General features: G+C 38.7%; 1 protein-coding gene across 1 annotated transcript in view; it reads left to right on the top strand.

The window, feature by feature from the left end:
* LOC126236531 (uncharacterized) overlaps positions 1-11,033 on the top strand; it is a 350,541-nt gene extending 339,508 nt beyond the window's left edge. Inside the window, exon 7 of the mRNA XM_049945903.1 lies at positions 10,847-11,033. Coding sequence (XP_049801860.1) covers positions 10,847-10,869 — 23 coding nt within the window. The 3' untranslated portion in view covers positions 10,870-11,033. The remainder of the gene's footprint in view (positions 1-10,846) is intronic.
* The last annotated feature ends 4,428 nt before the right edge of the window (positions 11,034-15,461 follow it).

Raw genomic sequence — 15,461 nt, 5'->3', positions numbered from 1 at the left:
AATGCAGATTTGTTTTCCACAGGTAGCACTGTAACAAAAATATATGTTTGCAATGTATAACAACTGCATGAAAACATATGTATTAAAAAATAACATGTTTACGCGTTGCAGTATGTTTTATTCCATCATACAATCTCCTCATGAGGTTTAACAGTTAAGTTGTTGAAGTGAGAGTATTAGCAGTCATCATAACTTCCAGTTGTTACTATGTCAGAGAGACATAGCACATTTTACATGAGACAGAACGTAACAGTTCAACAGTTACAACTCCTGAGAGAGGGACTTAACAGTACATGCATTTCAATTGTTGTTGCCTTGTCAGAGAGGCTTAACAGTTCATGCATTTTCAGTTGTTTTTGCTGTGTCAGTGACAGACGCAGCAGTTCATTATTAGAAATGAGAAAATTTATTTGGTTATTAAAGCCTAGACAATTAGGGGAAATGGTAACCTATTTTTTGTATGAATCTCTTTGAAACAACTCCCATAAGATGGAGGGATTGTACTGGAGGTAACCTGTTTTATTTTCTTAAGAATCTATTACCTCACTATCTGAGCTGTAACTCCCATATCTCTTGATCATCCTCTATGAGCGAATTTTCTATTCGCAGGTGGGTTGTGATCAAAGAGGAAAGCGACTAATGTATGGTTATCAATTTTGAGTTATGAAATTCACTGATACAATTCTAAAATTCTACAAGAATGTGTAGAAGAAGTGTTAAAATAACATTTACATCGAGAGTGAACTAGGCCTTGCTCTAAAATTAAAGTAATTAAGAGTGAATCGCAGAAGATAACTGTCTAGTTTATTGTTGCGCCTGCGTCAGAGGGAGATACACGTGTGCAAAGGTGGATACGGTACATCACACCCGACCTCGCAGTCAGCGTTACATTTTTGAGCTGTCAGCAAGTTTATGAGATGTATAGTTATTTATCTTTAGATTTTATGTTTCTCAACATATCTTATGAAGAAAATGAACGTCGTCTACAAGAACTACTAGAAAAAGTTTTAGAAAACTGTTCAAATGCTAGTTCCTGTGACTCTGAGAGAGAAGAAGAGATTGACAAAGTTTCTCAAAGAAGTGACGAAAGTGATTCGAAGCAAGAGGGTATTTAGTATGTTTTGGAAGAGCCAAAATCTGCGTTAGCGGCTCCTAGTCAGTCATCTGAGGTACGTGCGATTTTTTATACGTCCAAAGATGGTACAAAATGGATGAAGGACTGTCCTAGGCAAAGTGTTCGTATTCGTTCAGAGAATATTATTACCAATTCTCCAGGCGTAAAAGGCGCTGCAAAAAATGCCAAAACAGAGACTGAATGTTGGAGTCTTTTTATAACAAACTTACAAACATAATCAAATAAGGAATATCATGGGAAAATATCCAGAAAATAAAGAGCCGTCTCACATGAACGATACAACTTTAGAGGATTTGAAGGCATTTATGAGACTTTTGTATATAGCGGGCCTAAACCGCTCAAGTAGACAAAACTTGAACGATTCGTGGGGTACGGATGGAACTGGAGTTGCAATCTTTCGGACTACAGTGTCACTGCTGAGGTTTTACTTTCTCCAAAATTCGATGATAATAACACCCGAGATGAAAGGAAAAAGACTGACAATCTTGCTGCTATAAGAGATAATCTTGACAATTTTGTTGAAAAAAAATCAACAAATTACATGCTGTCTGAGAACCTTGTTTGTTGTTGTTGTGGTCTTCAGTCCTGAGACTGGTTTGATGCAGCTCTCCATGCTACTCTATCCTGTGCAAGCTGCTTCATCTCCCAGTACCTACTGCAACCTACATCCTTCTGAATCTGCTTAGTGTATGCATCTCTTGGTCTCCCCCTACGATTTTTACCCTCCACGCTGCCCTCCAATACTAAATTGGTGATCCCTTGATGCCTCAGAACATGTCCTACCAACCGATCCCTTCTTCTGGTCAAGTTGTGCCACAAACTCCTCTTCTCCCCAATCCGATTCAGTACCTCCTCATTAGTTATGTGATCTACCCATCTAATCTTCAGCATTCTTCTGTAGCACCACATTTCGAAAGCTTCTATTCTCTTTTTGTCCAAACTATTTATCGTCCATGTTTCACTTCCATACATGGCTACACTCCATACAAATACTTTCAGAAAAGACTTCCTGACACTTAAATCTATACTCGATGTTAACAAATTTCTCTTCTTCAGAAACGCTTTCCTTGCCATTGCCAGTCTACATTTTATATCCTCTCTACTTCGACCATCATCGGTTATTTTGCTCCCCAAATAGCAAAACTCCTTTACTACTTTAAGTGTCTCATTTCCTAATCTAATACCCTCAACATCACCCGACTTACTTCGACTACATTCCATTATCCTCGTTTTGCTTTTGTTGATGTTCATCTTATATCCTCCCTTCAAAACACCATCCATTCCGTTCAACTGCTCTTCCAAGTCCTTTGCTGTCTCTGACAGAATTACAATGTCATCGGCGAACCTCAAAGTTTTTATTTCTTCTCCATGGATTTTAATACCCACTCCGAATTTTTCTTTTGTTTCCTTCACTGCTGGCTCAATATACTGATTGAATAACATCGGGGAGAGGCTACAACCCTGTCTTACTCTTTTCCCAACCACTGCTTCCCTTTCGTGTCCCTCGACTCTTATAACTGCCATCTGGTTTCTGTACAAATTGTAAATAGCCTTTCGCTCCCTGTATTTTACCCCTGCCACCTTTAGAATTTGAAAGAGAGTATTCCAGTCAACATTGTCAAAAGCTTTCTCTAAGTCTACAAATGCTAGAAACGTAGGTTTGCCTTTCCTTAATCTTTCTTCTAAGATAAGTCGTAAGGTCAGTATTGCCTCACGTGTTCCAGTATTTCTACGGAATCCAAACTGATCTTCCCCGAGGTCGGCTTCTACCAGTTTTTCCATTCGTCTGTAAAGAATTCGTGTTAGTATTTTGCAGCTGTGGCTTATTAAACTGATTGTTCGGTAATTCTCACATCTGTCAACACCTGCTTTCTTTGGGATTGGAATTATTATATTCTTCTTGAAGTCTGAGGGTATTTCGCCTGTTTCATACATCTTGCTCACCAGATGGTTGAGTTTTGTCAGGACTGGCTCTCCCAAGGCCGTCAGTAGTTCCAATGGAATGTTGTCTACTCCGGGGGCCTTGTTTCGACTCAGGTCTTTCAGTGCTCTGTCAAACTCTTCACGCAGTATAGTATCTCCCATTTGATCTTCATCTACATCCTCTTCCATTTCCATAATATTGTCCTCAAGTACATCGCCCTTGTATAGACCCTCTATATACTCCTTCCACCTTTCTGCTTTCCCTTCTTTGCTTAGAACTGGGTTTCCATCTGAGCTCTTGATGTTCATAGAAGTGGTTCTCTTATCTCCAAAGGTCTCTTTAATTTTCCTGTAGGCAGTATCTATCTTACCCCTAGTGAGATAAGCCTCTACATCCTTACATTTGTCCTCTAGCCATCCCTGCTTAGCCATTTTGCACTTCCTGTCAATCTCATTTTTGAGACGTTTGTATTCCTTTTTGCCTGCTTCATTTACTGCATTTTTATATTTTCTCCTTTCATCAATTAAACTCAATATTTCTTCTGTTACCCAAGGATTTCTACTAGCCCTCGTCTTTTTACCTACTTTATCCTCTGCTGCCTTCACTACTTCATCCCTCAAAGCTACCCATTCTTCTTCTACTGTATTTCTTTCCCCCATTCCTGTCAATTGTTCCCTTATGCTCTCCCTGAAACTCTCTACAACCTCTGGTTCTTTCAGTTTATCCAGGTCCCATCTCCTTAAATTCCCACCTTTTTGCAGTTTCTTCAGTTTTAATCTACAGGTCATAACCAATAGATTGTGGTCAGAGTCCACATCTGCCCCTGGAAATGTCTTACAATTTAAAACCTGGTTCCTAAATCTCTGTCTTACCATTATATAATCTATCTGATACCTTTTAGTATCTCCAGGGTTCTTCCATGTATACAACCTTCTATCATGATTCTTAAACCAAGTGTTAGCTATGATTAAGTTGTGCTCTGTGCAAAATTCTACCAGGCGGCTTCCTCTTTCATTTCTTAGCCCCAATCCATATTCACCTACTACGTTTCCTTCTCTCCCTTTTCCTACACTCGAATTCCAGTCACCCATGACTATTAAATTTTCGTCTCCCTTCACTATCTGAATAATTTCTTTTATTTCATCATACATTTCTTCAATTTCTTCGTCATCTGCAGAGCTAGTTGGCATATAAACTTGTACTACTGTAGTAGGTGTGGGCTTCGTATCTATCTTGGCCACAATAATGCGTTCACTAAGCTGTTTGTAGTAGCTTACCCGCGTTGCTATTTTCCTATTCATTATTAAACCTACTCCTGCATTACCCCTATTTGACTTTGTGTTTATAACCCTGTAGTCACCTGACCAGAAGTCTTGTTCCTCCCGCCACCGAACTTCACTAATTCCCACTATATCTAACTTTAACCTATCCATTTCCCTTTTCAAATTTTCTAACCTACCTGCCCGATTAAGGGACCTGACATTCCACGCTCCGATCCGTAGAACGCCAGTTTTCTTTCTCCTGATAACGACATCCTCTTGAGTAGTCCCCGCCCGGAGATCCGAATGGGGGACTATTTTACCTCCGGAATATTTTACCCAAGAGGACGCCATCATCATTTAATCATACAGTAAAGCTGCATGCCCTCGGGAAAAATTACGGCCGTAGTTTCCCCTTGCTTTCAGCCGTTCGCAGTACCAGCACAGCAAGGCCGTTTTGGTTATTGTTACAAGGCCAGATCAGTCAATCATCCAGACTGTTGCCCTTGCAACTACTGAAAAGGCTGCTGCCCCTCTTCAGGAACCACACGTTTGTCTGGCCTCTCAACAGATACCCCTCCGTTGTGGTTGTACCTACGGTACGGCTATCTGTATCGCTGAGGCACGCAAGCCTCCCCACCAACGGCAAGGTCCATGGTTCATGGGGGGAGAACCTTACTATTGATGAAATGCTTTCCGTGGGAGATGTCCTTTCCGTCTACACCTGCGAAACAAACGGGCTAAATACGGCATAAAAATACATGCTCTTGTAGATGCGAAGGCATTCTGTATCCTCAAACTGGGAGTATACTCTGGAAAACAACCACCAGGACCCTACCAGCTTAGTAATAAAGCATATGATATTGTAAACCGTTTAGTGGAACCAATAACGAAAACAAATAGGAATTTGACGTTCGATAATTCGTTTACTAGTTACCCCCTTATGATCCATGTCCTGAAAGAACATTCATTGACTTCTGTCGGCACAGTCCGTTAAAACAAGACAAGTGTACCTAAGATTTTCAAAAAAAGAACAGAAGCATATAGTTCTCAATTTGATTTCCAGAATGACGTTAAACTGGTGTCCTACGTACCTAAAAAAATAAAGTTGTGCTCGTTATGTCAACTTTACACCTTGACAAAAACATAGACCAATCGACAGGTGATAGAAGAATACCGGAAATGACTACTAATTACAATGCAACTAAAGCCGGTGCCGTTGTAGCAGATGAAGTCAGTGCCAGTTATGATGTTGCCCGCAACAGGAATCGTAGACCTACGTCAATTTTTATCGTATACTCAATATGGCTGACATAAATGCCATCACAGTCTACAGAGAAAATAACAAAGGTGACAAAACACGCATGAAGCGCCGAGATTTCATTCGTAATTTAGCTTTGAATCTGATAAATGACAGTCTTCGCATTAGACAAGAAAACGTACGTCTTCCAAGGGAAATTCGAAAAGAGTTGCTGATCAACTGGGAGAAACTTCATAGCCATAGCCAGTTCCAAAAAAAGTGATTGGTAGATATGTCAGGTGTGGTGACTGTACTGAAAAAAAGACAAGGAAACGAAACATTGTTGTTTGAAATGTGAGAAGCGAATATGTATGGGGCACGCGATTGTTATGAGCGGAGAATGTGCTGACTTGCAGGTGTAATGTTGGTGCTGAGCAAATTGATCACATAAGACCTTTTACTTTATTTTTCTGTTTTACAGTTAGAAGATAATATCATTACGTTAATTAATCAAAGAAACTGTAATTTGTTGGAATTTTGTATGAAAAAAATGTTAAACTTCTGATACTTGTACTTTCTCTGAGAAAATATAGACACTTCATTAATTTAGCCTAAAAAGGGTTTTATAGCATAAACATAGTATTTGACTTACTCATCTTGTTTAATGGACACAATTATTAATATCCCAAGCAAAAAAATGCTTAATTACACGATTTTAGTATCAAAAATACGTCATCAGAATTTCGGGTATCTCACACCCACCTCATAGCTCGTTTAACAATTTCTCACCTCATTCACGCTGGTTTAATAGTGTTATTCCACTTGCATACTTTATGTTAATGACTTTGCTTTTAATTTCAGCTAAGCTTGTTTTCGCTTTTCTATATGCCACATGAGTATTCCTGACAGTCAATGCCCTTTCGTTTTCTTCACGTTTCTCACACAACTATTTCACCTTAGCATCCCTGCAACTCCTAGCTATTTCCTTCATAATTGATTTTTATCTCTGCATTTCTGAATTGCCCAGTACATTTTTATTTCCTTCTTTCGTCTAGCAGCTGAGATATTTCTTCTGTTATTCATGGTATCTTCGCAATTACCTTACTTCAACTATGTTTTTCTTTACAGCTTTTGTGATTGCAATTTTTATAGCTGTACATGTCTCTTCAACAGAACTGCCTACTGAGCAATTCATTATCACAGTACCTATACCTCACAGAACTTCAAGTGTATCTCTTCATTCGCTAGTATTTCCGTATCCCACTTATTTGTAAATTGTATCTTTCTGACTACTCTTTTAAGGGTTTCATCATTATCAAATTGTGATCTGAGCCTACATCTGCTTCTGGGTACTTCTCACAACCCAGTAGCTGATTTCGAAATCTCTGCTTGGTATTGATGTAATCTGACTGAAACCTTCCAATGTCTTCCGGTCTTTTCCCTGTATACCTCCTCCTCTGGTGATTCTCAGAGTATTCGCATTTACTACCTGAAATTTATCGCGAATCTCAATTAGTCTCTCTCTTCTCTCACTCCTAGTAACGAACTAGTATTCTCCAGTAACCATCTCTTCTACTCCTTTCCCCAACAACCATATTACAATGCGCCATGATGATTAGATTTTCATTTCCATTTATATACTGAATCACCTATTCAATATCCTCAAATACTATGTATTTTCATCTTCCGTCTAGCGCCGTCAGTATGTATACATCAACTATCGTTGTCAGTGTTGGTTTGCTGACAATTCTGATGAGAATTACCTGTCACTGAACTGTTCATATAACCCAGTCTCTTTCCCACTTTCCTATTCATACCGAATATAACAGCCATTATCCTTTCTTCTTCTGCTGTTAGTATTACCTTATACTAATCTGAACTCCTTGTTTTCTTAAGTTAACACATTAAAAATATCTAGGTCTAACCATGGACTGGCGAATAACGTGGAAACCTCACCTATGGAAACCTCACCTACTAACCATTCAACAGAAAGCCCATCTTAGAATGAAACTAGTAGAACAACTAAATGGCCGAACTTGGAGATTACACACCTCCAGTATTCTCAACACCTACAAAACCCTGATACCATCCATCTTCTGCTACGCAAATTCTGCATGGATTTCCGACCCACCAATGTGGTTTTAAGTCCTCCAAAACATCGAACGCTATGCTCTCTGACTCACTTTTCCCATATATTTAACTTCCCCCACTTGGATGCCCTACAGTCTCGTCAAACTCCAACCCATCCTCACGAATGTCGAACACCTCCACAACTCGTAAACCACTTGAAAAATGGACTCCCATAATCGAATTGTCTCCCATTCGCTCACCAACCGTGGTATGCTGTCACCCTGTAGCAAACACATCCGACCGTCCCTACACCTACACTCACTCCTTTTTGCCATCAAACACTTCTCTTCATCCCTACACCTACACATGCTCCATATCTCAACCCAGCGCTACATACAATTCCCTGACCCTGGCAATAAGATATACCCCAACATTTATCCCTTCTATCCCTCTCTACATAAGGGCTTGTCTCTCCCTATCGCTCTCAATGCACCCACATCCCCTCTCTCTTGTTAACAGTATCAAAGCCACACACCAAACCTCTCCCCACCTCCTAGCCTTCGCAACATGTCTCTTAGCATTATCCTCAACAACACCTACAGTCATTTCCATAGTTCCGCTGAAGAGTGGAGTAAACCATTAACAGGCCTATAATGGGCGAAGGAGATGAAACTAGCAATAAAGAGAAAAAAATTGCAGTTGTAAAGAATCAGTTGTAGAGAATTTGTTGTAGTGACGTGATCAGCCTGTTGTTGTCATATGCGCATAGCCCTAAGTTGGCTTTATATGTGTTAGTCGACCATTATATTATTGCGCCTGGGAGTGAGACCCTGTAGTCTGCTTATGCGAGGTTTTATCGTCATATTTCACGAGCGGACGTTGAACCAATTGAAAGTATACGTACAACTGCCTTAGAATCATTCAAAATGCGTCTTTCTTAGTCACCGCTGTGCTTCTTTACAGTAATGTATCCGCCATACGAGGCCAAGGTCAAAAATACTGTGAAGACATACCAGGGCAGCACGTTATTATTAGCTGGTAGGTGCAGACAAATTTCCGAATGAATTTCATGTTAGTGTGAGTTGGTGCTGTAAGGTAATGTTGACCTGGAAGAGCCCAGTTGAAATTTATTTGCGTCAGACAGGTTATTGCCACTCAGTTAAAGAGAAGCAGTGCATAATTTTTGTATTGGTGTTGATAGTGCTCAGACTGTTAATTTTGAGAGAGCGAACAATATTTTGAATTCATTTCGTTGCTTATCTCTATGAGTTCTGCCCAGTGATGTGAGATAAAATATTGCTCTTTTCCTGTTTCTTTCAGTTTGATTCAAATGGCTCTGAGCACTATGGGACTTAACTTCTGAGGTCATCAGTCCCCTAGAACTTAAAACTACTTAAACCTAACTAACCTAAGGACATCACACGCATCCATGCCCGAGGCAGGATTCGAACCTGCGACCGTAGCGTTTGCGCGGCTCCAGACTGTAGCGCCTAGAACCGCTCGGCCACTCCGGCCGGCTCTTGCAGTTGGCATATATCTAGCAACAGTGTGACTTGTTAGGTTTTCCGATGAACCACGCAGCAGAGTGACCAACAGGCTGTATTTTCTTGATAGTGCCAATTCGGGAATCGAGCTAAATAAATAATAAGTAATAAATAGGAAAACGTTAAGGAACATATTACACAGGACTGGATATCCTCAGCAACAGAAGTGATGGAAAGCTTATATAATGGTACAAAAGTAAGAATATTGATGAACCATATTACGTTAGAAGATATAGCAATAATCCACGGAATTCGACAAGGATCTCACCCACACTTTTTAATATGTACATTGACAATATCATTAAAAATGGAAACTACAAATTTCTCCGGACTTTGGATTATCACCGAACATATGATGCTTTTCGCAGACGATCCAAAAATTGTATATGATAGCGAGACAGAGACCCATCCGTAGACTAAACCTGATTCCTAAGGAAAAAAATATGAAACTATCAATTGAAAAAACAAATGTGCTGGCTGGCTAAGGAAAAAAAGCGCTGTGAACTAAGGTCATACTAGAAAACAAACCCACTGAACAAGCAGTCACTCCAGTGACCGTAGTAATGTTGTATGCTTACACAGTGAACTCGACATCGACGGAAACTGTAGAAATAGGGAAATATCAAGTGATATGCAGAACAATCAACACAACATTGTGAAATAAAGAGTGAAAAGACACTAAAATCAAGTTCTAGGAGGTAATGACCACCCCTACATTGGTAAGTGAAACTTGGACAGCTAATAATGGAAGTACTAGGAGGAGATTAGGGCTGTATAAGATTTGATACACTAAGAAACGAAGACATAAGAGTAGACCTTGTGATATATGCTAATCGATAAATCTGGCTACAACATCTCCAGAAAAAAACGCCAGATTCAAGCTTTAAATTTTAAACCTTCAGGTACAAGATCTGTAGGAAGCCCAAGAAAAAGATGGCCGGATATTTAGAGGATGGAAAAGGTCCGATATGGCAGTTGTGGTTGTTACGCCAGTGAATGCTGCATGAGGGGAAACTTGTTCAGATGTGGCAGTTGAACTTTGTTTGTGCTTTGAGTTTGAATATCTGAAGGAACTCTGTGTCAGCTGTATTGGAGAGTATGCAACCTGGGCGTCATTTCTGATCATTGTTTAAAAGCTGCCTGTGGGTTATGGCCTGTTCGGTCCTGAACGACAGCTGCATGGTGAAATCATCCATCTGCAACCAGTCTCCGTTAATTGGACGCTGCTGTTGGTTTCCTCATCGATTTTCAGAAATGTCGTTAGGCATTTTTTGGTTTGTGACTGTTGCGCTGTTACTGAAACTGGCCATCTCTGCAGTCATCAGCCTGGTTACCCAAAACCTTGTCAGAAGTACAGTAGTGCCAGTGAAATAATTATGTCAAGTTGGATACTAATTCCTACCGTTAGTTTGTTGTTAGTCTTATAGTAACAGAGGAGCTCCTAGGCAAAGTGTGGTCGTGTTAAGTGTGGGCCCTGTTTAAACAGCATAGCCATATACAACGTATGTATTGTGGTAGTTAAATCTTTATCTGTTGAACATTGTGTGGACAAGCACTCCCATAATCTCAAAGAAGTTTGCTCTCTTTGTATGCAGGTAGTAAAGAAATTTTATGTTCATCTGTGATGGTGTGTTACAGATAAGGGGCTCTTGTAATTGTGTTTGTTCATTTTAGGTGCTGACGGATCCCGAAATTAGGGCTGGCATGGTATGGGTTGTAGAAGTAAATTTGGTGAGCAACTACAGTTTAATTCATTGGCTCACTTTGTTAAAACTTGCCAAATATTATTGATCCTCGTAAATTCTAATACTAAATCTTGCTGATAGTTTCTTACCATTAGTGTCATTAAATTGTTATGTCAAGGATTTTTTCAATTAAATTATGCCACCAATATTAATTGCTGTTGTAATATTAACGAATACTATAGGTATGAGCTGTTCTTATCTGATATATTCAACATCTGTGGAATTATCTGCTAGTTCTAATTAAGTTATTTGTGTAATTTTGAATAAAATAATTCTGGTACAACAATTTACTAATGAATGCCAGCTCCATTCCGCTTTCAGTGATGGTAGAGCATGGCTGCAATCGTGTGGGAGGCTTCTGATCCCACAATGTAGTAGGGTTAATCAAAATTATTTGGTCAATAAAATTTTTCTAGGTTTGTGACCACATTGTGAACATGCAAAACAACTGACACTGTGGTCACTTGTATCAGTGACCGGAACGTCGTTAGTTTTACAAATTGATAATGCGGCGACAAGCCCAGAGAAAAAAGAAATTTATTGAATGCGACAATGGCCACGGAAGCCTACGTTTATATATAATTGCTGCATGGGGGCTTATTTAAAAAGAAAGGACTAATGAGTAAATGCAATAATTTTAGTAGCTGTGTGACCGGTTACGAAGTCTCGTATTAGCACACAATCTGACTGCATAAAATAAAAATAAAGAATGACAAGGAACCTCCATTAACACAATTGATTAATTATGTCACTTGCAACTATAGAAGCTACGAAACAACAAATCACAAGTGTAACTGTTCTGTGTGTGGTAGTGTGAATCAATGTACATGTATCTGGCTCGGTTCTTTCTCAATATTTTAAACACCATTTACAATGAACTAATTGAAAAACCAGAAATACTATAATTCCACATAGAAACCAGAATTACAAGTCTAATAAATGAACACGAGCCAGATGTTTTGTTGACTGTACCTGTGAGCAAGAGGCATTGTCACTAAAGAAAACTGTAATGCCTTTTTACCTCATTATATATTGACGAAAATTTTCCATTAAACCTGCATCATAAATCAAAAGCCCATTTCCTTTCTCAAATACACTGTGACAATTGCAAAATCTTCCATCTATACATTACACCAACCGAACAGCATCTGCTCTCTCACCCAACAGAACAACAACTGCCCTCGATAACCTTTCAACTACTACTGCCAGTGGAGACGGCGGAATAATAATCTTTGGCGCAATCTCTGGCGCTGTGACTCAGTGTAGCTACCTTTCATATGCCTCTCAAAAAAGCAGACAAAAATAAAAGATTATATTAATAAGTAAATATCACGTAACTAAATAAATTTTGGCTTTGCAATGACGCTTCAATAACCTAATATATAAAAGTACAGTAAGGAAAGAAAATGCTTGCATACATGTGATTTTACATAATAGTTTACGCAAGCATCATTCCTCAGAGTAGTTAAACAGTTGAATCAATGGCACCAGCAATGACGAACAGGTGCAGATAAGAGTCTCATAACATTTCCTAAACATTAAATACACAATAAATCAGTTTACACAATTATTCACATAAAATCTTTTCAATAGTTCAATAAACAAGTACCACTTCTCAGAGTAGGTGACAGTTCCAACAGTGGCACCCAGAAATGGCGAGCAGGTGCATACAGCAACAAGTGACATCTCATCAGTGGTTGAGCAGTTCCAACAGTGGCACCCAGCAATGTTGAACAGGTGCAGACAGCAACAAGTGACATGATTTCAGTAGCAGCAGTTCCAACAGTGGCACCCAGTAATGGCGAGCAGGTGCAGGCAGGAATGAGTGACATCACATCAATGGTAGCAGTTCCAACAGTGGCACCCAGCAATGGCGAGCAGATGTAGACACTAACAAGTGACATCTCATCAGTGGTTGAGCAGTTCCAGCAGTGATACCCAGTAATGTTGAACAAGTGCCGGTAACAGTCCATAATATTCACCAGCAATAATTAAACAGTTCATCAGATTTCATCAGCAGAAATTAAACATTTCCAGGTGGCACCCACCACTAATAATACTTGTAAGCACCAACAACAGTTTGAATGCACAAAATTATTATCAATGCTCTTACACTAAACATACAAATTATAATAAACGCACAAATGATACCAGATAATTGTTATATTAACTGTTACAAATACACAAATATCAGTAAACCTATATTTATGGGTGTCAGTGCAAGCCACAACAAATAAGTAAAATAATATTTAGGAGGTAAGTCGGTACCAGTTATTTGGGATTAGGAAAAGAAAACACACAAAACTCACTCGCTCATCTTTCATCCACATATTAAGTAGTATTGTGTAATTGAATAGTGTTAACTGTGTAAAAGCAATTCTGTCAAAATTTGATGTTCAACATGCGTATCAAATACTAGTGGCAGCAGTGTATAATAGTCAATAACAGTTAGTCAACGTCATAGTCATCATGTCAAGTCCAATGTTTGCCAAGCCACATCAAAATGTACGGTTGCTGAACAACTGTCAGTTTGCCAAGGTACGCAAATACTTCCTCCCCCCCAAAAAAGTATATACTGCTTATTGATTTAACAATGTGAGTGTGTGTAGACAATCTTCCTTCCACTGGAGTGTTCTAGTCTGCCATCTTCATTCTTCTTGTTCTATATAAACCAACAGCAACAACAAAAATATGCTCCCACTTATCTTACTTCTTATCCACCAAAACTCCAATAATCATCAGCATCATATAATCTCAATACTTCAATAATACCTCTTCAATACGTCGATACATATAAACCTTATCACCAATATCATTTCACTTCCATAACAACTCTTTCATCTAGTCAGTCTCCTCGAATAAGTACAGATAAAATCCTAGTGCAAACTTCAATTCGTCATCCCATACAATCCGAAGACACAGTGTCCACACACAACCTCTGTGTAATCCACCTGAGCCAAATCTTCTACTCATTATGAATTATAAAATACATTTTGGTTACCTTGCCCATCATAAAATAAAAGAAATGCATACATGACCTCTAACAGCCTTCACTTTCAATAACTTTCAGTAATTAGGTGCGAGTACACAGTATTGATTATCACATAAGAATTTGAATGAATAAAGCGTAATATTTCACAGTGTATACACCACTTCAAGAATCATGTCAAAACAGAAGCAAACATGTGGAGTATTTCTTTGTGTCAAGTGTCACTTGCTATTTCAATTGCTCACGAAGAATGCAGTGTAATAACTGTCAATGGTCTAAAGCTAGTGTTGGTATTTCATGTCGTCAGCTTCCTTTCTATTATAATGAATTTATACAGCTTCCATAAAACCTCCAGTTCATGTGACTTCAATGAAGTTTCTTGTACCCATGCAATTCGTAGAATTATAGCAGTTCATTTTCTTATCTTAAAATGTAAAGCACTGAGCGTAAGCAAAACATGCAATAGCGAGTAAATATACCAATAGAGAACAGAATGACAACAAGCGGACGCAGCACAATCCCTACAACGAGGCTCTGCCAAGCGAACAATCTATAATTAATACCAAAGTGTAACCTAAACTCTATGTTCGTACACAGTGTATAAGTATTTCTCTATACTAAATTAAAGAGTAGTTATGACAACAAAACAGAAATGTGTAAATATGCAATCCATGCGCAAAGCAGCAAGTATATATCTTACATAATAAATAGGTCATTAGCATCATATCAGCATAAGCAAATAAATGTTCATATGTAATCTCAATAAGTAAACATGAAGGCGCAAGCAGATAAATCACAAAGTATAACTTACATACATAGCCATATCAGCACAACTAATCAGGTGAAAAATATAATTTAAATAAATAGGCACAGCAGGCACATAATAAAAAATATGACATCAGTGTAAAAGCATAGCAGCCAAGTGATGCATAATATACACAATTGACAACCCTGTTCATCAATAAAACATTGTCAATATCAGCAAATGTACGCAAGTATGTCGCTTCACAAATAAATTCATAGAGCATAAAATTTAACAAAAAGTATAAATCACGTAATCGTGAGCAGCAAATTATGTATAAAGTACATACCTACGTAGAAATATGTTACCTGAAAAATAAACTCAATTAGTAGTTACCTTTTCAGTTTATTACTTTCTACCTCGAAATTACATTCTTCCTGAAATTTTCTCAATAGCAAGTATTCTTAATGTCGGACATGCAGAGAATTTACCTGAAGTTCTTAAATATTTTATACAACAGTATCCTGGAAAAACTGATCGTTCATAACGTAAGTTATCAAGTCACTATAGCTTTATACTGAATCTAATCGGAGAAATTATACTGTGTATTTGTCTACGGCTGTCAGTGCATTCGCACTGAGCGTCCAATCAGCTGTAGGTAACCGTGACGTAGGAAGTAATTGTTTGCGGTTAACGGCTACCTTGTGCGGCGCGCGGACTGACTGTCGCATTGTGTATGTGCTGCCGCTAGAACACGGCGCGGTATCCCTGTATTCCATGCGTGTTTACGTGTAACTGTTAATTTCTCAAAAG

Source organism: Schistocerca nitens, chromosome 2 (genome assembly GCF_023898315.1).
Source record: "Schistocerca nitens isolate TAMUIC-IGC-003100 chromosome 2, iqSchNite1.1, whole genome shotgun sequence".
Taxonomy (NCBI): Eukaryota; Metazoa; Arthropoda; class Insecta; order Orthoptera; family Acrididae; genus Schistocerca; species Schistocerca nitens.
This window is presented reverse-complemented; position numbering and strand designations above follow the sequence as displayed.